Source organism: Notothenia rossii (genome assembly GCF_949606895.1).
Source record: "Notothenia rossii genome assembly, chromosome: 9".
NCBI classification, from domain to species: Eukaryota; Metazoa; Chordata; class Actinopteri; order Perciformes; family Nototheniidae; genus Notothenia; species Notothenia rossii.
In genome coordinates, this window is record NC_136907.1 from 71,984,898 (window position 1) to 72,009,715 (window position 24,818).

At 41.2% G+C, this 24,818-nt stretch overlaps 2 protein-coding genes across 8 annotated transcripts; one reads left to right on the plus strand and one right to left on the minus strand.

Annotated features, from left to right (window-relative positions):
* The first annotated feature begins 17 nt into the window (after positions 1 to 17).
* Positions 18 to 10,362, plus strand: fubp1 (far upstream element (FUSE) binding protein 1). Of its 7 annotated transcripts, XM_079651352.1 has the most exons (19): positions 42 to 198; positions 576 to 699; positions 1,551 to 1,586; positions 1,759 to 1,795; positions 1,884 to 1,930; positions 2,013 to 2,084; positions 2,189 to 2,246; positions 2,350 to 2,512; positions 2,625 to 2,723; positions 2,926 to 3,081; positions 3,173 to 3,275; positions 3,491 to 3,733; positions 3,830 to 3,990; positions 4,085 to 4,239; positions 4,322 to 4,413; positions 4,589 to 4,714; positions 5,264 to 5,326; positions 6,945 to 7,096; positions 7,330 to 10,362. In XM_079651352.1, exons 1-19 carry the CDS (start codon positions 85 to 87, stop codon positions 7,336 to 7,338), a joined length of 2,010 nt encoding a protein of 669 aa, XP_079507478.1. In that variant the 5' UTR covers positions 42 to 84; the 3' UTR covers positions 7,339 to 10,362. The 7 variants fall into 7 exon arrangements, with proteins under 7 accessions (XP_079507479.1, XP_079507482.1, XP_079507483.1 ...); XM_079651353.1 differs by having other exon boundaries at positions 18 to 177; positions 6,945 to 10,362; XM_079651356.1 differs by having other exon boundaries at positions 18 to 177; positions 576 to 666; positions 6,945 to 10,362.
* Positions 9,262 to 24,818, minus strand: miga1 (mitoguardin 1). The gene is made up of 16 exons (XM_079651359.1): positions 24,668 to 24,818; positions 23,137 to 23,299; positions 20,835 to 21,006; positions 20,407 to 20,525; positions 19,986 to 20,118; positions 19,410 to 19,549; positions 18,249 to 18,366; positions 18,068 to 18,171; positions 14,774 to 14,883; positions 14,581 to 14,653; positions 14,275 to 14,361; positions 14,097 to 14,195; positions 13,843 to 13,977; positions 13,342 to 13,395; positions 13,081 to 13,197; positions 9,262 to 12,458 (listed from the first exon to the last, which is right to left on the minus strand). Exons 2-16 carry the CDS (start codon positions 23,233 to 23,235, stop codon positions 12,240 to 12,242), a joined length of 1,779 nt encoding a protein of 592 aa, XP_079507485.1. The 5' UTR covers positions 23,236 to 23,299; positions 24,668 to 24,818; the 3' UTR covers positions 9,262 to 12,239.

Consider the following 24,818-nt stretch of genomic DNA (forward strand, 5'->3'; position numbering starts at 1 on the left):
TACTTCAATTCCCCGCGAGTTTCCCGTCCAGATCTCGTGAATGTAACCGTCCATCTTGAGTCGCTGTTCAGCAGATCATCAGATATGACTGACTACAGCAGCGTGGCTCCTCCGTCCTCTAACTCCGGCCCAGGCATGAATGACGCTTTTAAAGACGCTCTACAGAGAGCACGGCAGGTAAGAACATCATTTGATCAAGTAAGTAAAACATAATCATCGAAAGAGGGGGCGAAAAGGCACGTTTTTGATGCTTTTTCTCCCCGAGGTAAGATACGACAGCACGCGAAGCTAAGCTATGCTAACCATGACGATGAAAAGCGAAAACAGATGTAGAAACAAATACATTACAAATGTATGCAATGATCGGACACTTATATAATTGCAATGGGATAAGAACAAAAATAAGTAGGCGTAAACCGTAATGTGTTTTAAAGTGGACATTTTATTTTCCTTTGTTGGCTCGCACTTCCGGCGCGTATTTTCGTTTTGTTTTAACGCTAGGCCGCAGAAAGAAACTCGACAAACGTTTAATAAATCATCTTTAATTTCCGTTTTGTTTAATTATTCTGTTTCAGATTGCAGCGAAGATCGGCGGTGATGTTCCTTCAGCGCCCCAGACGAACGACTTCGGCTACGGAGGCCAGAAAAGGCCCCTGGAGGACGCTGGTGGGTATTTTCCCATGCCTAACCTAAATATCGGTCAGTGGTTCAAATCGATTCAATGCAAGTCTTCATAGCTAATGCTTGCATGTGTGTTTTTTAGCCACTACTAAACTTAATTTGACTAGAATTTACATTTAACTAATACGCTTAACATTAAGTATTTTATCCCAAACCATATTATTTCCCTTTTTTAATTTGAACCAATCCACCATGTTTAGTGCATGTGTTGAGACTTGGATGACATTTTCACTATCAAATCAGGGCCAATGAAAATGTATACATTTGGGGAACTATTGACATGAAGAGTTACTAAGTAACAACATTGAACTAGTGGAGCAGTATAATTACAATTGCAGTGGTTCCTTCTTGCAGAACATGGGTAAATCGATTTGATTATATTCCATCACTGGTGATCTAATGTAATTTTTGGGTAATGGGTATTTTTAGTGTGATTTATATACTTATAATTTCTGGTGAGGTAGTGTTGGTTTCAGCTTTGTTTTCCCTAAAAGTATAAAATATACTTATAAATCCTCCTATTTACCGAGTTTCTGACTTGAGGTGCAACTTTGCAGTAGTAAGTCTTATATGCATATCCTGCAAAAAATCTGACGAAATGAAAAATAAAGACCAAAACCAACATTTAACACTTCAGGGTGGAGGGTTTGATAGCAGGACTATTGAATTGGTGTGGATTTTCTGGGTGTGCGTAATAATTAAGAGTACATTTAGCTCTATGTATGGTGGCTATGCAGGCTTTTGCTGTTTGCCTTAACCATTTCAATTTCAGGTAATGTTGATTAGCCATTTCTAGATTAAAGAACTGTGATGTGATAGTGGGTGTAATGATAGATACTTATACTGGTTATTATGTCATATTGTCACAGACCAACCAGAGACGAAGAAAGTGGCTACAAACGACGGTGAGTGAACTGGTGACGTAGCTGTAGTTGCAGTTGAATTTGTGGCTGTAATTTGTTATTATTCCCTTCCTTTGAGTAATTGCCCCCAAAATTAGCATGAATTTGTTGCATGGGTTAAAGGTCTGTGTTGTATATTTGTGCCCACCTAATGTATTGTAATGTCTTTCTGCAGCGTTTTCAGGAATGGGAGGAATGGGTGGTCCCCCAAGGTAGATACTCAAGCTAAATTATGAATCTTTTTTTATTTAAATATTTACCACAAAGATCACATTGATTGATCTGTTCTGTTATTCTCAGGTCATTATCAGAGGAATTCAAGGTCCCAGATGGCATGGTTGGATTCAGTAAGTGTAGGCCCAAAAATAAAGAATTTGAGCATGTCTTTTGATAATGAGTGCGTTAGGGTAACACCTTTTGTCCTTATAGTTATTGGAAGAGGAGGCGAACAAATCTCTCGCCTGCAGCAAGAGTCTGGATGTAAGATACAGATTGCGTCGGGTATGTTTAGATCTGTTGCTGATATTTTGGCTCCAGTGATACTCAGAAAATTATAGTTCATAATGACTGAGATGTTTTGAATTGACTGCATGTTTCTGATATAGACAGTGGAGGTATGCCTGATAGGTCGGTGACACTGACCGGAGGACCAGAATCCATCCAGTAAGTCAACACTTTATTATACACCATATTCACAAACACCTAATATTAGTTGGATCCATGTCAGGGATTTCCGACTGTTTAACGGTAATGTTTCTTCCATTAGGGCTGCAAAGAGGCTACTTACAGAGATAGTTGAGAAGGGGCGTCCAGCTCCAGCATTCAACCACAACGACGGCCCCGGAACGTCGGTCCAGGAGATCATGATCCCTGCCACTAAAGCCGGACTCGTCATTGGGAAGGGAGGAGAAACCATCAAAGGCCTTCAGGTGAGCGTCCGCCAGAGTTTAAGTAGAAAGAGTGGGCGTGAAAACGAGAGCAGTCGTTTATTAGATGACATTTTTGGCATGGGCACATTCTTATTCTTCCCTTAACCTGCAGGAAAGAGCTGGAGTGAAGATGGTCATGATCCAAGATGGACCCCAAAACACAGGCGCTGATAAGCCACTCCGCATTTCAGGAGAACCCTTTAAAGTTCAGGTGAGTCCCCACCCCATTTAATTGTATTAACATTCTTAAAATAAATGTCATCAAAATTGCATTTACATTTAAAACGGATGTTTTAAATGTGAAAAGACGGTAATTATATCCTTACTGTCTTATGGCTAAGTGTCTTTTATTGGTCTCCGTTGGGGACTAGTGAAGTAGTGCCCTAATAAGATGTAATTTCTTGTCTCTACAGCAAGCCAAAGAGATGGTGATGGAGCTGATCAGAGATCAAGGCTTCAGGGAGCAGAGGGGAGAGTACGGATCAAGAGTTGGAGGCGGACACGGCGGTGGTGGTAATGGTGGAGGAGGAAATGGTGGCGACGGAGGAGGAAATGGAGACAGCTTAGATGTGAGTGTTTCAATCAAGATGTCTCAATTATTTTGGAGACAAGATGTTGAGTCTGTTTCTGAACTGGTTTTTATTTTCTTTCCTCATGTAGGTTCCTGTTCCTCGCTTTGCAGTGGGAATTGTTATTGGCAGAAATGGAGAGATGATCAAGAAAATACAGAACGACACAGGCGTCAGAATTCAGTTTAAACCAGGTAAATGTTTTGGACAGCTACTGTACAGCAACTTTGGCCAAAGTCTTTTGGACGCTGTTAATGTGTTTGGTCCGTGATGAAAAATCATGCACCACGCTGAGAACTGATGGATACCCTAACCCTTTAATCTGAGACCTGAACACAAGACTTAAACATGTCACTCACCAAAACCATATATTCTGTCTGGATGGTCCCTAATCCTTTGATTTCTCCAGATGACGGCACCCCCCCAGAGAGGATAGCACAGATTATGGGCCCCCCCGACCAGGCGCAGCACGCAGCAGAAATAATTTCCGACCTGCTCAGGAGCGTTCAGGCTGGTGGGCCCCCAGGAGGACACGGAGGGGGCCGAGGGCGTGGCCGCGGGCAAGGGAACTGGAACATGGGCCCCCCTGGTGGCCTGCAGGAGTTCACCTTCACTGTCCCAACCATGAAGACCGGCCTCATCATTGGAAAAGGTAAGTGGCCCCTCTACCGGATGACGCTCAGTCACATCTGGTTAAATAACAGACTCAGTGGACTTGTGAATTAATGATGGTTTCTGAACTGTTCAGGCGGTGAGACGATAAAGGGCATCAGCCAGCAGTCCGGAGCCAGGATCGAGCTGCAGAGAAATCCTCCCCCCAACGCCGACCCCAACATCAAAATGTTCACAGTACGGGGCTCCCCCCAACAGATCGACTACGCCAGGCAGCTAGTCGAGGAGAAAATCGGGGTGAGACACCAAGAGCTAACTTTAAAGCCCCGTTAGATATACTGCTTATTATTTAAGCTTGTTTACTGACCAGGGTGTGACTCTGTGTTTTCAGGGACCCGTCACTCCGATGGGTGGCCCACACGGCCCCCCCGGTGGAGGACATGGAGGTCCAGGCCCACACGGCCCTCCTGGACCACCTGGACCCCCCGGGGCTCCCATGGGTCCATACAACGCTGGGCCATACAACCAGGGACCCCCAGGACCTCAGTAAGTACAGGGGACATCTTCACAAGATGACAATAATATAAGATGTTTAGGGTAAATGAAAATCATGTTTTTTTTTCATCAGCGGTCCACCAGCGCCTTACCAGCCTCAAGGATGGGGCAACGGATACCCTCACTGGCAACAAGGACAGCCGGATCCAAGTGAGCATCTACAGGGTTCGTTAAAAAACACTTACTACAAAAATGTGTGTAAATGAAAAATACTCCTTGAAACGTGTTTTTAAAATCCTGATTGACGGTGGCATTGTTGATTGGTTAAACACAAACAGCTGTGTCTGTTTACAGCTCTTATCTTGGCCTTTCTCTTGAACAAAATGTTTTTTATGTCCAGATAAAGCAGCAGCAGACGCCAATGCAGCAGCGTGGGCAGCTTATTACGCTCAGTACAGCCAGCAGCCGCAGGCCCCCATGACCCCAACGAGCGGAGCTCCAGGCACGACTCAGTCCAACGGCCAAGGTGACCAAAGTCTCCATTAGTTCCTCTGAGAGAAGCAGAAACTGTTGAGGCAGGGTAGCGTACTTGAGTTTGAGGCTAGTAGTGCCCCCCCCAAAGCTGGTAGACCTGAACCCAGACAGGAGCAGACTCTGCTGAGAATGATTCACTAATTACACGGCGCCGTGTTTCTGTAACAGGTGACCCACAGCCTGCAGAGTGGACAGGCAGATTACTCCCAAGGCCTCGGAGGAATATTACAAGAAAATGGATATACGAACCTAGTCAGTCTACTACTATGAACACAAGGCAGTCTGACATTTGATGCCTGTGCTGTTTAGACTGCAACACGTCTTACTATCTACAGGACTGAGAGTAGCTTATTTTCTATATTATAATTGGGCTTTATGAATGAGTTGGAGTTTCCTGTGTCATGAATGTGTTAGTGAATGGCTGTAAAGTTAAATGTAATATGTTTAATTTGTCTCATGGATGTAAGCCATGTAGAAGGATTTTCCAAATGTAGTTTCTAAACAGAAATGATTTGACACTTTATTGTCCTTCTGTTTGCAGGTCAACAGAGTCAACAACCTCAGGATTACACAAAAGCCTGGGAGGAATATTACAAGAAACAAGGTCAGTACCCCTTCTAGTGAAATACTAATAGTCCTCTTTTTAATTATTATTAGATATGGTTTCTGATGCATCAACATAGAATAGTGGAAACATATTCGACTCAATTCTGTTGGTGCATTTATGTATGCGTCAGGGCCTCTCTGGTATGTTTTAGTAATAGAGGGCGAAGTCCCTCCCTTTCCGGGGACCGCCATGGCATCTTATTTAGAAAAGATTATGTATTGTATCTTTCGATCCCGTTTGAATTGTGCTAGAATAACACATACGATGTTTGTCAATTTAAAAGATAATTTTGTAAACATTTTATTTTGCTGTAAGACTTTTTTTAATGTGAAACCGCTCAATGAACTACATCTCTGGTCTCGCACAACAACACACGTCACCAAGATGGCCGTCACTACTTTCTTTCCAAACAAGGGATTGACTACCCTCACTATCACCACAATGACACACGTCCAGAAGAATGTCATGCAAAGCTGCCTGCCTTTGATTCTCTCTGAACTGCCTTATCTTTTTAATGTTCAATGTCAACCATTTGTGCAGCTAGCATGAAGTAGAATAGACCGCCGATGCTAATGTAGCGTTAGCGTTAGCATTTCCCCCCCGGGCTTAAATGGTGTATTATAGAATGATCACACCGGTGTGACAGTACTCTCCAAAGAGTTCACGAAATATGACTATATATGATTATATCTATACGTCGCTGATTTTAGCTATCTCTTAGTGGAGGAAAACAAGTATGACATAACTTACGCGACTCTGGGATTTGTAGTCTTTCTAGGTGCGTATTTTTCATAGTCTTATATTTCAACAGTTTTACGGCAAACTGACTTTTTTGACATGGAAATGATTTTTATGATTGACAAACATCATATGTGTAATTCATGGCACAATTCAAACGGGATCGAAAGATAAGTTTTCTCTCTCCTTTGACTTCAATGCATACCTTTTCTGAAATAAGGCCCCATGTGTTCCACCGGAAAGGGAGGGACTTCGCCTCTCTATTGCAACAATTGGGAATAAAGTTTGGTCAATAAACTTTATATAAAGTGGTGCAACTTGGTTTTCAAAGTCAAACTAAGTAGTCATGAAGTTAGACCCTGATTGTAAGAGTCATCTCATAGAAGCTGAGTAGTTTCCTTATATTTTCATTGGCTGAAAAAAGGAGAAATGCTTTTGTTTTGATTCAAATGTTTTTAATGTTGAAGGGTGGCTGTGTTCATTCAGCAGCCCTCTCTAGTAGAGTGTCTGCTCTCCCAGCCGCCCAATATAAAGGCAGAAGGATTCTGTCCTACCACCTATAGGAAGTGGTGGTGGGTTCGTTCACCTTCTTATAAAATGATATAAGGGGCCCTATCGTGCTCATTTGGGTTTCCCTTTCCTCTAGTGTGTTATATAGGTTTTGATGCATGTCAATTATCTGCAAAGGCTAAAATCCCAAAGTCAACCCCCCCCTCCTGAAACTCCTCCAGTGGACTCCTTTGTTTACTCCCAGAACAGTGACATCACTATGTAACACTTGCACTTCTATTGGCATGTGATAACATAATCTACTGTGCTGCGCTAATTTTCCTGAATCTTATCTCCGTGCCAACAATCTCTCTTGTTCCCCCTGCAGGTCAAGCGGCCCCTCAGGCCACCGCGGCCGCAGCAGCTGCCTCTCAGCCTGGCGGTCAGCCCGACTACAGCGCAGCCTGGGCGGAGTACTACCGCCAGCAGGCTGCGTACTACGGCACGGCAAACCCAGGAGCAGCACCACAAGCCCCTCAGGTACAACCCCGATAAAAATCTGCCCGCCACACCACTGCATATTCAATTCTTTAGTGCCGTAACCGCCTTCCCTCCTCAGGGTTTACAGGGCTCCAGTGACGGCCGCACCTTCACACACACTTAACCAAAACGACTTCCTCCCTAAACAGGTTTTAAGCTTTTATTTTGGGAAGCTGATTCGCTGATTCCGCTGTTAACATGCAATGTATCTTCTATGTATTTCTTCTGCACAGGGCCAGTAATGTGAAGCGGACATAGAGTAAATGCTACATTGTCGAAACAAAATCCTTTGTTAAATGTTTGGATGCAGCCGCCTTGATGAAGATCTTAAATTCCCTTGGTTTGAAAGTGTTTCACATAGATGGCAGATTTCCCGGCGAACACGGCCTTCTCCTTTTTTTTTGTTTTTCCTTTTTTTTCTTGTAAATGCTTTGTTTTTAGTGAGGTAATTATACATATGGTCATTCCAGCCCTGTATCTACATGCAATGTGGTTAGAACTCATGTTTATTAAGCTGTAGACATTACCATGTAAATCATCTCAGTTTTAAAATGCTATTACCTGTTGTGTTTTTGCAATAAAACAAACTTAAACCTCCTGTGTTGGTAAGTTGGGGTGGTTTTAAAGCGTAAGGGTTACGAGGAATTTCTGTATGTTTTACCGAGGGGGGGGGAGGGAGGTTTGAAACGCTAGCCAGGGTTTATTGTCCAAAATGGTTGACTCAAAGTTGTGCTGTCCTGTCTCTCTCCAACTGTCTATAAGGCTCTTAGATACATTATGTGCGTGCAATGATCCCGAGTGGTTCAGACCAACAAACGTCCTTGTTGATAGACATTTATTTTTTACACTTGTTTCTGATTTTGCTCTGCAGTAGAGAGATGTTTTGTCACGAGAAAGTCGTCAGGTATCCATGTTTCGTATCATGCATTAACTGCGTTGCTGTGGCACTCCCTTTTTTTTTTTTATAATTCTGTCTGGTTTGCTGTTGAGGTAGTATGCACTGTATTTTGCCTTGATATAGACACTTCCTCCTCCACAGGCAAATTAAAAAAAGCGGTAAGCAAGTATTCTTCCTTAACATGTTCCTCAGAAAACGTGGTTGCAAGAAATGTTGCATATTTTTAGTGTTATATATATCTCTCTATATATTTTTTGTGCTGTTCTTCTTCCAGGACAGTCAGGTAAATTGCCACTGTATCAAAACTGCATTGAAACGTGTGTCTTGACCTTTTCAAAATGCGAACTAACTCACATGTATAAATTTGTTTTTTTTATAAACAAATGTTTTTTTAATATAAAAACATTGCAAAAAGTCGTTTTGCTGTCCCCATTCTGTTAGTGTTTATCCAATATAAGGACATAGATGTTAGGTCGTGTGGCTAAGCAGTCTTCATCCATCAGTTGAGCCCTCCTATACTGTAAGTACAAAACTGTGACTGACTTCAGACATAAACGCCTTTTTTGATGCATTCTGAACTGCAAAAATATGTAGTATTTTTGTCCAAATATTGCCATTTCCCCCCCCCCCCATGTCACTGGGTAAGTATGAAATGTTCTGAGGAGAGGAATAGTGCTTTAGTTCACCACATGTTTCTGAAGACTCATTTCCCCTTGTGTGACTCACATCCAGACTTTGAATCATTCACAGTATGCTGATACTTGTAGATTGTTAGACTGTTTGTGTAGGTAGCATTTTGTTGGATTTCTGAACTGAGGGTTTGAATGTCAGCGCTCTGTTACACTGTTGGTAGGAACTGTTATTAAGGATGTGGTTTTTGCGTTTTTGAATACCTGACCTGCTAAGTGCCATTTGTCTAGTTGTCATGTTTTCTTTAATAATGCCATTCAACATATTCCTAAGAAAAGTCCCACTGCATAACTCAAGTGTAGCATGCTTAGGTTTCATAACTTGTATCTCCTATATATCAGCATGTGGAATGCTCGTAGTGGAAGTGCTTTCTGACTAGCCCAGTATTGATTTTCTGACATATTTTTTCTGAATAAGCTCTGTTGTGAAAGGCTGTTAATTGTAAGCATTGTTCACTGATGGCAAACAGTGCGTTATATCTGATCTTTGCAGTGTCGTCCCAGACCTTGCACCTTAGGTTCTGCTGCAATAACACAGGTAAGCGAAACCTAAGGAAACAGTGTTTTTGTCCAGAGACATTACCAATTTACATGCAAACAAATGCTTACCTGTGAATTTAACATGCATTTTATGCCTAGTCGTAAAAAAAAGAAATGTCCAGGATATAATATCTGAAGTATGAACAGCCTTTTTTTTAAAAGATGATCTGCTTTCATGAATGACCTGCATGATGTGCGCTGTATGATTTGTTGACTTTTCAAAAAGTGACGTTATCCAGAAAAAGTTGTTTGCATAGGCTCACTGAGGAAATGTTGTCTTTTTCGTCTGTCCTTAACATTCGATGATAGCCTTTATCTTTGCATCCCGGTAAGTCTCACAGCGACTGTTTCGATGCTTTTAGACATTGGTTTATCCACACTGCATGCCATGTTGTGAGAAGTTAGCAATGCAACCTGTAGTTTAAAAAGGAAAACGGTGAAATACATGATTTATTATTTTTCTGTCGTGGTGTGAATCTGCCCTCAAGTGCAGTGCAAATCTCCTATTGAAACGCTGCTGCCTTCACTTCTCGCTCACAGTGTTGGTCATAGATCAGGCCCTGTCGTAGTTTGTCCCCAAAAGGAGTCAATCCCCACTGCTGAACGTAGACCGTTCAAGAGCTCCAGTGATAAGGTAAAAACAGCAACGCAATGACATTTAAATTCTGTGATTGCAAAGTGTTGGTCAGATACATGTCTTTCAGCTCGGATTACTGTCTATTATAACCATGATTGCCATAGTGTATTTAGAGTTGTTTGATGGTTTCTTTTTCGCTTGAATGCCTTCTTTAATAACCTTTCATATATATATATAGGAATGTGCTTTAGAAAGTTGGACGAGGACAGGAAGTGATGTACTTTAAATCACATGTTTTATTGGCAGTAACATTTGGGGGTCATCTATTTTTTCAAACCTTATTCTGTAGTTTAAAGGGTCACTTACTGTCTGTCTGCATGTGAAATGCTCAGTGTTTCAACACAGAGGTTGGGGGTGGGTGTAGAAGACAAAACAAGAAGCATGCCTTAGAGGTAAAACAGATTTCATGTGATGTGTATATTATCAAATATTGTTTGTTTTTTGAATCAACTGTTATCACTTTGATATGTTGCCATGTTCATAATAAAGTTGTAAGAAATGATCTGGATGCTTTCACCTGAGTTTTATTTCACTTAAAAGACAAACTTTCATGTTCTCCTTTTGGGGGTTTTCCATTCCCTGGAGTGTGTTACGGGTTTTTGGGCATGGTCTGAAAAGGTTCAAATCCTTTACTTCTGGGTCATAGTGATATCACTGTAACACTGACTTCTATTGGCTGGTGCTCCAATAAATAGTACAAGATAGGCGGAAAATCTTGAAGCGGTTGACCAATCAGCAGACTGGCTGGAAATGAGCATAATTGGGCCCTTTTTTAAAAAGTAAAATCAAACACATTCTCAAGTCTATATTTGCTTTATTTATACACAAACAACTCACAAATGTAAAAATGTCTGCTTTTTTGCCAAGATAAACATTAAAGGATAGCTTGACATTTATCATCAAATGCCTTTACCTCCACTTTAATAATGAAACAGAACAAATGGGGTGAAAATTGCTTAAAAAAATAAAACATCTCGATGTACAGCCCACTCGAAGGCAAATGAAGAACTTCCAGAATTAGTGTGTCTGGTTTCACCGCTATTTCAAGTAAATCGATTTCCTTTTATTTACCCAATTATTCATTCTGCAAAAAATGATGTTGACATGTCTAATAAAGCAACCTAAATATAATTTACCACTATAAACCAAAACATGTTGACATTGAAGAAGCCTTGGAAAGAGTGACTAACTTTTTGAAACTTCTACAGATTAATGAACGGTTAAATCTCAAACAAATGCTGTCAGTGGAACCTCAAAAGAGGGATTGACCGTACTGTGACTGAAGAGGCCTCACAACTTCAAACATTACCAAGAGGAACAGCCAGCAGTAGTTATTTTAAAGTGCATTGTATTCTGCTTTATGATGCATCTTTTATATAAATGAAACCATCCTTTAAAGTAACAATGTCAATACCTCCTGAAATATTGAACACAATGCATACAATTCTTCTGCTGCTCAAAGCTGTTCTGTACATGGCAGTGACTGATGAGCGGAGCAGACAACAATCGTTATATAGTATTAATAAGACTGACATTCAGTGATGAAGACAAGGCTGGAACATGTGATTTTTTAGTAAGGCTTTTAGCATGTTTTGTAGTGAAAAAGCTGCAGTATCATGGTGTATAATCTTGTATCGAAGGTATAATGGGATTTATGAGCTAGGTTTCAGTTAAATATTGCATGAAGGTTTGTGAGTCACGGTGCCAAAAATAACAGCTTCCAGGAGTCTAAATGTAACGACCAACTCATTTAACATTTCCCTTTAAGTGATGTGCTCGTCACAAAAAGTACATTTAATTGTTTGCATTGTTGATGTGCAGTAGGATGTTGTAATACATCTCAGATTATGACATTCATTCTATATTTTTGAAGCAGATCACAAATCAATCAATGCTCACAGGCACAACTACAATCTTTAAAAAATAAATCCTGCGTCATTTAACTACTTAGTAAAAATAAATACTGAAAAACACCCTTCTTCCTAACCGCAATAAATATGCTAAACTTACACAGCAGAATATACACTGCGATATAATTACGATCAAATGTCTCAAAGCTTTTCTCTACGTATACTTGCTATGGTTTTGAAACGTGTGCTGCCATGGCACAGAGAATAGGGAGGCCATACTTGAAAAAACGATCAAGTGTGAAGGCAAGGTACAGTTCATCCTCACATACAGAGCAATGAGAGCACAAAGCATGATGGGACATGTGATGTCTGACCGCGGTGAAACTGGTTTACATTGAATTCCTTAAATGAGAAGTTTTGTGCAACAGAGAGGTGGAAAATAAGTCCGACAGATGACCTGTAAACTCTGCAGACGGTAAACTAAAGTGTTTCGATGCTCTGGTATTTTTTGGGTGTGTGTGTTCTCCTCTCACTGCACCCGGGCCTCCATCAGGTTGCTAGGCAGCAGCGTCACCTTGGCGGCGTTGCAGATGTTGGCGTGCCGCAGCGACTCGGCTCCCAGGTAGGCCAGCAGCAGCTCGGAGCGGCGGTGCAGCAGGTGCAGCATGTCCTCCGCCAGGGTCTCCACCGAGGAGTACCGCACCTTGTCCAGGTCGAAGATGTCCTTCAGGAAGTACTGCACCTGGTCCTGGGGGGGGGAAGGAGAGGTCAGTCAGGACACTGAGGCAGATACTTCACAGAAATATTCCCGTAGAATCGTTTTTTTTTTGTCTTAAATACTTATTTTGGAGCACACATTTGGTAAGGATATTAAAGGTGGGGTAGGTAAGAATGGAGAAATCAGCTGGAGTGCGCTAGAATTTGAAAATACACAGCGGGAAGAAATCTGCCACTTCCTTACAAAGCCCCTCCTCCAACACACACGAACGCGCACATGACCAATGAGGGCACGAGATAAGTTTGTGCACAGATGGAAGGCTGACAGGCAGGTAGGCCATCCAGTTACTTTAGCCGGGCCGGCTCAGATGATTGGTCGAGCTTTTTACAGCACTACGGCTTCAACAGAGGACATTTTTTAATGGATTTTTTGTCAAAGCACTTCAGATATTCATTGCTATCGGGATGTTAAGAGCATTCCATGGAATATAACAAAGAGTGTATCTCGAGCCGGTTTCTCAAACGTACCTACCCCACCTTTAAGAGATATGAAACTTTAACTGTGACGCCATTAAAAGGAAAGACCCTATTCATAAGATGGTTCTGGCAGGTATACAGTCCGTATCACATAACGTGTTGGGGCAGAGACGGACCTTGAAGAAGCAGCAGAAGTCGTGCAGCGAGCTCTTCGGCCCCAGGATGCCCCAGGCCAGCACCGGGCTGATCTGCTCACACACAGCGTAGAAGTGAGCGATGAAGCCGTCGGAAACCTGAGAGGAGGCGGTCATTAAAAACATGAAATAAGATTAGATAGGATTTACTGTAGGAATTCTTAACCAGCCCTGAAATAAAAGCTGTCAGAAAGAAAAGAGGGGGATTCATATACAAAATGTTTGAAGATGTTGGACTTCTACCTTCATGTGCTGTCTCTTCTGCTTCATCACTGACCAGCAGCTGGATGCCACCGCCTGAGAAAATACAAAACGGTTTAATCATCCATGGAAAGCCCCAACAGGAAAACATTAGAAGCAAAAATCATTTCATTCGAACAAGGAAACACAGAAATATTATATTTGTCACTTTTAAAGTATGTAACTACAGTGTTATTGTTAATTATAATGTAGTATTTTCAAAGTTTTGAGTGTGTGTAATTTAATTATAAAGTGCTTGTAATTGTCCCCCTTCTAAAGAAAACTGTCCATAAAAGTATGTTTTGCTTGTTTATAGCACAATGTATTTGATTGAATGTAATAATGAAGTCAAATGATCAGTTCACTGCTTATAAAGTGTGTTCTGTATATAAATAGGTAACTAACAACAGCTGTAGGGTAATGGGAAAGCTTGAAAAGTGCTTGAATTTCACCCATTTTCCAAATTCAAGCACTCCCTTGCTGGGCACTTGTGTGTTTCCTCACCGTCTCCTTGAAGGAGCTGTTGAGCCAGCGGTTGTTGATCACGTTCTGGATGGAGACGGGAGGATTCTCCAGATCCTCGAAGGAGTCCATCAGGATGAAGTCCAGCACGATGTCGTAGAAGTTCAAGTGCTTCACCTGGTCAGGGAGAGGAGGGAGTGTTACACTTTCTTGGTAGCTTGTTGAATTCTGACAGCGGACAGTCAGACGACATGGATATATATATATAATATGTATGAGAAGAAGCAGCGTCGTACCCCTCGAGTGGCGAGCTCCACCTCCGTGTTCTCCCAGTGCTCCGTGTGCTCCACGAAGGAAATCATCTCCTCGAACACTTCCTCAAACCTCTTTGGGCTCTGGAAGTAAATAAACATTTAGGAAGGGAAGCACTCTTACCAAGTCTTTAGAGTTCACACGATCTGTCTTCAGGCTCACCTTCTGTGCTTTAACAATAATTGAAGACAGAATTTTCTTTCCCGTGTCAGCCAGAAACATCCGGGTGGTTCTGTCACACAGGATGAGCTGGAGAAAAGACGACATTTTACTCAAACAATGTACAATTCTAATTCAACCCCTAATGGCAGTACATGTGTGAGTCAAACCGTTCCTATCTTGTGTAATAATGTTTTTAGTAATGTAGCACAATCCAAAGCATTCAATTTGAACACTAATACACATTTAGATGATTACATGAGTTAACCTCCATCATGATATGTTTGAATGAACTAGGTTATTCTGTACCTGACAGGCCTGCCGCACACAGTGCAACTTGGCGAGGAAGTCGATGTCTCCGTGACACCCGAGCATCTCAGTCCTGGCCAAGAATACCAAGAAAAACATTAGATCAAATGTTGGCAGACAAAGCAGGGAATTCCTCACAGTATGTTTCAGGAAGGTACATATTTATACATGAATACTAAATCAGTGTAAGTACCGCAGCACTCTGCAGGAGATCTTTCCGTCCTCGGCCATCTGCAGCGCCTCCTCGTAGAAAAGGTGAGGAACCAGAGCGAGGACGCTGCGCAGCTCTCGGTGCTCCGCCAGCTGAAAGAATGGGATTGTGGAGTTAATAATGATCATTTTTAGGGATGTCCCGATCACCTTTTTTTGCCCCCGATCCGATTCCGATCATTTGATTTTGACAATTTGCCGATACCGATTTTTCCCGATCCGATCTTTATGCAATGCATTAAGAGAAAAAAAAGCATTCAAGTTGTCCCTTAAGGTTATTTTTTTATTTAAATTGGATATTCTATCCAACATGGATATAGCTTCTTTCTTTCACAGCAGCATTGGATCAGTTCAGTTGTGCAGCATTGGATCAAAACAAAATAAAGCTTTCAGTACTCGTTAGCTTACTGCTACAATTAGACACTGTGCCCTGCCCACTCTGTTGCCAGATTTGAGAGAAATAAGCAACCAGGTCTATGAAAACAAGCCCCAAAGAAGCAACACATACATGATGTTCTGTAATTTGAAACCAAAACTAAGGCCTCAGGATGACTTTAAGACTTGAACATGGTCATTTTTGTTTTGTAACATTAAATACAAAATAAAAAAAAAGTATTTCAAAAAAAAAAAAAAAATCCCGATCCCCGATTTTTTTCCTCCCGATTCCGATCTTTTGAAAATCACGTGATGCTGTTAATATTTACATTAATGATGTGACCACCTATGTTTCCTGTAGTTATTGAATTTCTCTTTTTACTGCACTGTTAGTGAACAGTTTTATTATTATATATAGTAACCTTCGCGATGAATGAAGTCCTTATCTTATAATTCTGTGTCCTTCTATGATTCTCGAATATTCATGCAAAATAAGAAGACCAGATTACAACAAAAAACGATTTACTTTAAAGGAACTTTGTGGGGATATGTCAAGGCAAAGGAAGGGTAGAATGTGCACAGTTCCTATGCTGGAAATACTTTTTATAATTTCCTGTTTCAATATGTTTTCAACAGCTAAAAGTGACAGGAGAGAAAATGTGTTGTTCTATTCAAGGTGGCCTTTAAGGATACACTTTGAGCTTCTTCTTCCACTTAAAATAAGTCCTGGAACACACTGTGAACTCCATTAAATCACCATTATGAGTTATAAATGCGCCGATTTCCACTTTATAAAGAGCAACTTCTGACCCCAGAGACCTCCTCGTGTTGATGAGGTGTTGGGAGATTACAGTGGAAGCAGCTGCAGCAGCGACAGTGGGCTGCATGTTGCAAAGTGAAGAATGTTGAAGCTCTATTTATAACTCAGAGTGACCCGGTTCAATCTCTGCCTCCTCTCACCGCGGTGTAAATGTCACACAGGGTTGAGGAGGGTGTGAAAACTTTTATCAAAGCTTTTTCGTTTTTGAAGATAAATGTACCTATTACATAACGGTCCTGAACATTCAAGGATTCAAGCCTCAGGGAACAAGTCAGTAGCCACCCAGTTTATTTCTGTACTTTGTGGGTCAAGTGCACCAGTAGCAGTGGAGACACAGACAGACAGCCCAGCCCAGCACCCCCCCCCCCCCCCTCCCACACCAGTGACTTAAAGAGATCAGCTGGGAGCTGCAGCTAAACACCAGGGGGGGGGGGACAGGAGAGACTGAAGCTATTTTAATCAAACTCCTGCTGTGAACGACTTGTAGAGTATTTGATGCTTAGTGCAGTTTGTGATTTACACTTGCTCTTGTTTCAGGTGCTGGATTAAGGAATGACTCACACTTCACTAATATACCTCTCCCAGTGTTTCCCAATTTATATTTTGGTGGTCTAATCTAATGGATAGTGAGGTGGGCTGATGATCGGAAGGTTGCGAGTTCAAATCCCACCTGGAGCACCACCACTAGTGTGCCCTTGAGTAAGGCACTTAGCCCTCAGTTACTCCAGGGAGAACGTCCCTGTGATTGGTCATTGTAAGTGGCTTTGGAATGAGGCGTCTGCTAAATGCCTACATTGTAAATTATATATTTGGGAGAATAAACCCCACAGATGTATTTTCTTATTTGAGGGGGGGTGGGTGGACGCGTGGGCCACCCAAATAGGTTAAGGGGCCTCTGGCTTTTCTTGCCGGGTGGGGGGTATCGGTATCACCGATACTTTTGTTTGTTGGCAGAATTTCAGAAAATCTATAGGGCCGGTTTTCATTTCATATTCACTTTTTAGTCGAAGGTTGTATCATGGGGCAAGGCAGAACTGGAGTGGATACGAATCATGGGGCGGAAACACAAATGATTTGTTACTTTAGTTATACTTGCTAAAATGGGCATTTAGTTTTGGCAGGGGTTTGCGTTCGACAACAAGCTGGTATATATTTTTTATAACTAATATACTAAAAATGTATATGTTTGTAAATTAAAACTTTACGGGTACTTTTGAGTCATTCACACTTAGTATTTTTTCCCCCCAACAACCAACAAGGACATGTATAAAGTGTTGCATTAAGGCAGCTAGCTGTGGTGTTTCTTCATTATTACTTATTAGTGTTTTTTAGGAATATTTCCATCCAGAAAATGGACTTTGCTAGATGAAATCTTTCCCTAAAATGTAAGAGGATCTTCTTATTCAAGCAGAAAGAGTTCCTAGGAAGTTCCTAGAAAGACACAGGTAAACTTAGCTAAAGTACTTTTAAATGGTTTGTGGGTCAAACTAGAGGCCAGTTTTATTAGTTTCGGAAAAAACTAAAGGATCTTATAGTTCGAGGGTGGACTATGGCAGGGGTTCCCAAAGTGGGGGTCGCGAGATGATTACAAAAAATAAAAGGAAAATAAAAAAATAAAATTATTTTAAAAAATTGATTAATTTTTTTTATAATTAATTTTTTTTTAAAAATTATTAATAATAACGTCTGCATAGACATTTTCAGGGGCGGACTAGCGATCTGTATAATTTATAATAATATTTTTTATAATAATCTGTATAACTGAAATTAATTCACTAGCACGGGTCGCGGCCTGAAAAGTTTGGGAGCTATATAGTAGGATACAAGGTACGACTATTTGATAGTGGGTTACTAGGTACGACTATGGGTATTTTCTTAGTTTTGGGGAAAACTTTGACAGTCTTTTAATGTTTCTTTTATTATCTTTTCTTTTTAATGACTGTTTTTAAATGCCTTTGTCTGAATGTCTTTCATTTTTCTAAAGCACCTTGAATTGCCTTGTGTTGAAAGGTGCTAAATAAATAAACTTGCCTTGGATGCAAGTAGAAGATATATATTTAAATATGTCCCTATTGTTGTTACCTCAGCAGCCGACACAAAGGAGTCGTTGGAGGCGATGCTCATGCTGTCCCTCAGACACACGTCATCCAGCTCCTCTCTGGACAGAACGTCCAACATCATTTTATCTGAGGGGGGAGAATCATTGTGATGAGTTGCTTAACGCTGTATGGATCGTGGACAGTTCATAGTGTGAGAGACTCACCCTGGCAGAGGGACGAGGGCTCCGACAGACACAGCACCCCCTCAAACTCCTCCTGCAGGCTGTAGGCTCTCTGCAGCAGAGACTTCAGCCGGAGGAGGAACTCTGCACTCATCCCCTCCTGCACACACAAACATCTGGTAACCACGGGAACATGGCTCACAAAGCCCAGAGAGTAAACCGTTTTAAGTAACGACAGCATTTTACAAACAGGACATACAACGGAATATGCTACTCAAATGCAACTCAGTTTGTTAAGAGGACACATTTCATTACGGATTAAGGTTTCTAACTTTGAAGGGATGAGAATGTTACGGTTGTCGTGGCGAAGAGGATGCTGCTGTACTGCCTTTTATGTTTATTATTGACCGAGTTTTGGTTGCTGACTGCTTTTTTCTTTCTTTCTTTCTTTTTCTTTTTATTTGGTTTTAGTGGCTCTGATGTTCAGGCATATTTCAATTGTTGCTTTTTAACCTGTCTTTTACAGTGTTTTACAATATTTGGACACATGCAATGATTTAACTTAATAAAAACCAATAAACAAAGTTAGAAAAGGAAGGGTTAATAGCAGGCTCCCTAATGTTTGAACAAGTATCAGCTTGAAGGGAGATCAAATAAAGACATTTGACCTATTTCCCTCTAAAGGTCCCTTCTTTGTGTCTTGATAATTCTACTTGTTAGCTTAACTTATCAACCTTTTGATAAGCTTTGTTTAGCGACAGGACTGAGGAGAGGGAACTGTTTTTTGAGGACTTATGCAACAGACCGGCATATGTTTGGGTGCCAAGATTAACTATTTGACCCGCACTAATCCAGTTAGCCGTTAAACAATCCAACTCAAAGTGCTGTTTACTCATATGTGTGACCTGGGTCACTGAGTGGTCAAAATGTTCTATCCAACTTCATCTGGCATAAAAGGAGAGTAGACAGACAAAGTAAATGTTGGTTATTTTTAGATCAAGTTTAAATGAGCTGTTTCTTTTGTCGGGTGCATTTATAGGAAAACATACCGTTTTCCAAACATACAGGCATGGTGTTAGAAAGACAATGCTTTATGAAGTTCATTTAAAATCATTATACTCTACTTCCCTCTGACTAAGCGTGGCATTACCCTGTATATGTTGGATTGGAGTTACATAATGAGGTGTGTTTCTGTGTGTTCACCTCCGTGCCCTGCTCAGCGACAGCTTCTTCCGCTCCTGTTTTGACGGATTCACAGCTGGCATCATCGTCCTCCTCCTGCCTGCTCCTGAACGTCAACGCCTCCTCCCACCGCCTCAACGCCTCCTCGAATAGATCCATACCTGCAAACACACAACAAAACATATCTGAGTCTCCTTGAACATCCAATACCTAAAAAAGCTCCATTTTGAAACAAGGAAACCCCCTAAAAAGGATGGATTTAACACTGCCATTATTTCAACAAATTCATTGCAAGTCTCCTAATTACAAACACAGTTTCTCAATGTCGAGTAAAGCTGCTGCAGAGCCACTATTTCAAGCATGCTACGTCATCGAGTGGCGCCGAAGGACTGTTTAAATGCCCAGCATTCGGTGTGTGTGTGTGTGTGTGTGTGTGTGTGTGTGTGTGTGTGTGTGTGTGTGTGTGTGTGTGTGTGTGTGTGTGTGTGTGTGTGTGTGTGTGTGTGTGTGTGTGTGTGTGTGTGTGTGTGTGTGTGTGTGTGTGTGTGTGTGTGTGTGTGTGTGTGTGTGTGTGTGTGTGTGTGTGTGTGTGTGTACCCATGAGGTAGAGGTTTTCAGGTGTGGTCACAGGTAAGTTGACCACACTGCAGATGTCCGCCTCCACCGCTCGGTCCCAGCAGATGGACTCATTTGCGCAGGTGCTGCTGCTCGAAGAGTTCATGCTTTTCACCTGGAAATACACACAGAGGAACAGAGTTGGATTTCAAACAGTGAACGCATCGAAAACAAGAAGATATTTCGTATTAATTGCCTACAATATACAATGTTTTATGTGTATGATGTTTCCATTTTATTCTGATTTAATGGACAATAAAGTTATTTGAATGAGTGAGGTAATCCATCAGAAGGCGTGATCTTACTCATGTTTCAGAAATATCCTATCGTTTCTCTCTTACTGTTTCATTATTGCATTCTGTGTCTGGGTTTAACAAATTGAGATGATAGTTTCTGGTCTTACCGAGGCCAGGCTCAGCAGAGAGCCGGACAGTTTCCTGTAGTCTCCTGAGTTGAGAAGCAGACCGGAGGAGAGGCCTTTCTTTGAGTTGAGGGACAGAGTGATGTTCCGACTGGTGTTATCTGGGCAGATGAAGACGAGAGTTCAGAGATAATGATTGAGTCAAAGATCGGTAAACAGTGATCATACGACATTAGCACGAATGGATAAACTGTGTTTGTTTTGTCAAGGGACTTCTCCGGCACATGCACAGCTGTGTTCATCAAAGGGCACTGTCCCTTTCCTGGGGATTGAACTCACATCCCTTTTTAATAATTGACTTTCTGACTCCCCTGCTGCTAATGGCTAGTCTATCAGTTCATTTCACTCTGGGACTGTTATCAGTGTAAAACATTTCAAAGTGAGATTCAATAAGTTAAAAATCTTTTTACCGTTCCCTCCTGCGGCCGAAGAGATCAACTCGAAGCCGTCCTGCTCCCACTGGGGAGAGAGAGTCTTCTTCCTGCCCTTCCTCCTCTTGAAGCGGCGAGCGAGGAAGAGGAGCGAGACGGCGCCGAAGGCAGCGGCGGCCACCAGCTTCTTGGTGCCCGAGCTGACATCCAGCTGGAGGACAGGCAGAGGGAGGAAGAGATTACACTTTAATGTTTATTCATCTTAAAAAGAAGCCAGAGCAGGAGAATTGTTATTTTTCTATTTAATTTGATATTAAAAAAAGTCTCTGTAGCTCCATATCCTGTGAGTGAATTGCCACATGCTTTACCCTGACTGTTGAAGAGGGAAATGTTTTAAATTGAAACTCGAAACCGTTACATGTGAAACAGATTGGGGAGGAAGGTAATGTTGCCAGTCATTACCACTTGATACAGAATCATCTAACATGTGTTCACAGCACAGAGTATTGGAAACTCTTGCACAGCTGTTTTGTAATAATTCAAAATAAAAGATTTTTTTGTTTGTTAACTAAACAGGAAGAAAATAATTGCTCATGATAATTTGATAATTGCTCCACTCATTTTTCCAAGTAGAAATGATGACTCATTTCCAATATTCTCTAATTGACTGCTCTTAAAAAATATATATTTTGTTGTCATACATCATTTTAAACTAAATATTTTCAGACTTTTGTTTGAATGAAAGAAGACGTGAAGATCTTACGTTTGGCTCTGTGAAGTTGAAATTGCCATTGTCTGACCATTTCTGATGTATTATAGACAGACTATGAGCGTTATTCGAAAACAAAATCTGCACATTCATCAATAATTAAATCAAATGGTGTTTGCAGCTCAGAGCAATGTTCTTTAAATATTGTAAGAACAGTCTGCCACCTTAAGACAACAGAGGCGGACTGAGGCCATACAGCTGTGCTTAAAAAGAGACTATGGCACTCCACAGTAACATAGAAGATTGTTCTACAGTTACACAGTGTAGGTAAAGGTCTGATGAAAGTGAGAGACAGCACAAAGGGCAGACAAAAGATAACAAGCAGTTGCATCATGTACCTGCCAGAGAGAGTTCATCTGAGGGTGCATAACTCTCCGGAGGACAGAACACACAGTGCTGAGGCTCAGCTACCAACCTGTCATCGACATTTTAAAGAATCATCTTCCTATAGAGTGCACCCCCGCCTCCCACTCTGTCTATAGATAGAAACACTGACCCAGGACAGAGAGATTATCCAGACACTGCTGCTGCATATTCCCAACAACTGAAGATTACATAAACACAGAGTGGAGCTCGTATTGACTTTTTAAAAAGCCACTAAAAGGGAATGGGATGATTGAACTGGTGCCAAAGTGTTTCCTTTCCTGTGAGCGACACAAGTCAGACGTGCTCAGATCAGATTCTTCGTGAAATCAGATCTGCTTCATGACTCTGGCCCCACACACACACACACACACACACACACACACACACACACACACACACACACACACACACACACACACACACACACACACACACACACACACACACACACACACACACACACACACACACACACACACACACACACACACACACACACACACACACACACACACACACACACACACACACACACACACACACACACACACACACACACACACACACACACACACACACACACACACACACACTTGTTGCAGCTATACTGTGTCCTCTTTTTGGGGACAGCGTGGATATTTTTGATGCATGCCAGTCACGATTTTTCAAGTAAATGTCACAAAATATTGGAGGTTTAGGAAACGGTAGGTTAATTGTAACAATAAATACTAAGTCTCCATGTGTTTATGAAACTCTCTTTGCATTTATTCTTAAGAAGTTGGGCAAGAAATGTATACACATCTAAAGTAAATGATTGCAATATTTACATGTATTCTTTTGCAAAATGTTGAAATGTCTTAAATATAATGTATTTGTCCTGTGTTCTGCTGTGGATGAGTTTTGTTTTTGTTGTGTTTCTCCCGTGTCTTTACAGTGATCAAAAGTAATGCTCTTATATCCTTATACTCTGCACAAGACAATAAAGGCTTTCTTATTCCATATTCACAGAAAGCTTTACCAACGTATTTCGTTCCACTATTATTTTAGGACAAATATTAAGACTATAAAAGGCAGTTAAAAAAAGATCCTGAAGTGCAGTCGTACCCACCACAGACTCGCCTCTGGTGACGCAGATACAGAAATGAGTGAGAACTCCGCATGACAAAGCAGTTTTCAGACTTCCCCCACTCACAAACACACGCTCACCTGAGTCAGGGAGTTGCACACGGACAGCGGCAGGTCCACCATGCGCAGGGCAGCCGTCTTGAAAGACAGCTGGGAGCTAGTGAGGGTCTCATGTGTCATTGTAACGATCTATCCATGACTGGGCAGCAACCCTCTTATCCTCATCGCCATTCTGCTGCAGCAGCTGAGAAAGATGACATGCAAGGATTTAACCTTGGAGGCTCAGGAGGGGATATACTCACGTTATTACATAAAGGCACCGACATACAGTAAATGCAACCCCTTGCCTCATCTGAGGGAAGTAAGGCTTGTCAATCTGTATGTGGAAACATACTAAGATGCAACACCAGAAAGACTGTGAAATGTATGAGTCATTGGCACGCCCATAGAAGCATTTCAACTTTACCTTACATTATACTCATGCACAAACGAAGTGGCTTTCTGACTACAGATTAAGAGGCTTTGTTTTCCTATAAACCTAGCATTGCTTTGTCTTAACGAAGTCTCTCACTATTAGACCTCAAGTCTAATCTGTTTATCCACCTGACAAGACAACATGCAACATCCAATTAAAGTGCGCACAAGGCTCATCACATGCATGGTTATCCCATTAGAGTCTTACCCTGACAAAATTACGATGCTTTGGCTCAAACATTTAACATTGCTGCTTACTTCTAAAACAGGCAGATGAATTTCTAGTTGGAATTGTGTAAACCTGTATCCCCTCATTTGACTTTAAGACATAGTTTGCGAGGGACTTTGTAGAAGCACAGATAGAGTGATTTAACATATGGATATACTACTGACAAGTAAACAACTAAATAATGATGAAGCACAAGTCTGCCTCTTCATTAATATCTGCATTCAATCAATTGCAATCTATTCATTTAGATGTTTCACTTATTAATAGTTATTAAGACATTAATTAGAGAGCAAACTGATGTTATATCACGACTATATCGTGCTTGTATTTCCTACATCCAATTAGATACACTTCTGTATTATGGTATTTTATTTTAAATCACTCTACTTAAACTGATTTTAATTGCCTTTTCAGTGTGCTTTATATATTGTTATAATGATTTATTTGCCTCATGTGAAGCAGTGTTAACAGGTTATTTGCTATTTCAATACATATCATCACACTAATAAGACCTCTTCTCTTTATACATCCATGGATAACAATGAAATATCCAAACTTCCATTCATTAGCATAACACCAAAAATACACAACAAATCCGCATTTTTTTAATCAAGTTTCAACTAACATTTTAAGGACAAAAACTCGGACATTAATAAGAAGAACAACACCCTGATGTTAGCTCAGGAACATATGAATGATTTTAGCTCATGGTTATGCAGTTAAAGCACACAACAGTTATTGGCCTCGCTAAGCAGCTAATGCTAACTTATCTAACAAGGCTAATAACGGCTACAAACGTTAGCTTAATCAGTTGAACCGGCTTTAAATAAACAGACAAACAAGTCGACTCGTCCACATGGGTGGTTGTTTTTACCTGAGAGTAAAAACGGTAGTTATGAATGGATTTACCTGAACATCTAGTTTTCCTCCGCACACACTGCTCCGGCTGACCTCAGTTGCTGCCGAGTGAAGGTCTCCAGCGGGACTTTCAAAATAAAAGAATGGCTCCCTGTCGTTGCTATGGAGTTTCAGCACCATCTCTTGGCCTTCTCAAAGTATT

Bases quoted from the DNA above. Each gene is read 5' to 3' on its own strand.
- fubp1 (XM_079651358.1), top strand. From the start codon at position 85: ATGACTGACTACAGCAGCGTGGCTCCTCCGTCCTCTAACTCCGGCCCA. The intron at 1,931-2,012 runs GTAAGTGTAGGC...TTGTCCTTATAG, and splicing joins AGATGGCATGGTTGGATTCA to TTATTGGAAGAGGAGGCGAA. The intron at 4,715-5,263 runs GTGACCAAAGTC...TTCTGTTTGCAG, and splicing joins GACTCAGTCCAACGGCCAAG to GTCAACAGAGTCAACAACCT.
- miga1 (XM_079651359.1), bottom strand. From the start codon at position 23,235: ATGACACATGAGACCCTCACTAGCTCCCAGCTGTCTTTCAAGACGGCT. The intron at 20,119-20,406 runs GTAAGACCAGAA...GTGTATTTCCAG, and splicing joins CTCTGCTGAGCCTGGCCTCG to GTGAAAAGCATGAACTCTTC. The intron at 14,362-14,580 runs GTACAGAATAAC...TCTTTTCTCCAG, and splicing joins GTGTGCGGCAGGCCTGTCAG to CTCATCCTGTGTGACAGAAC.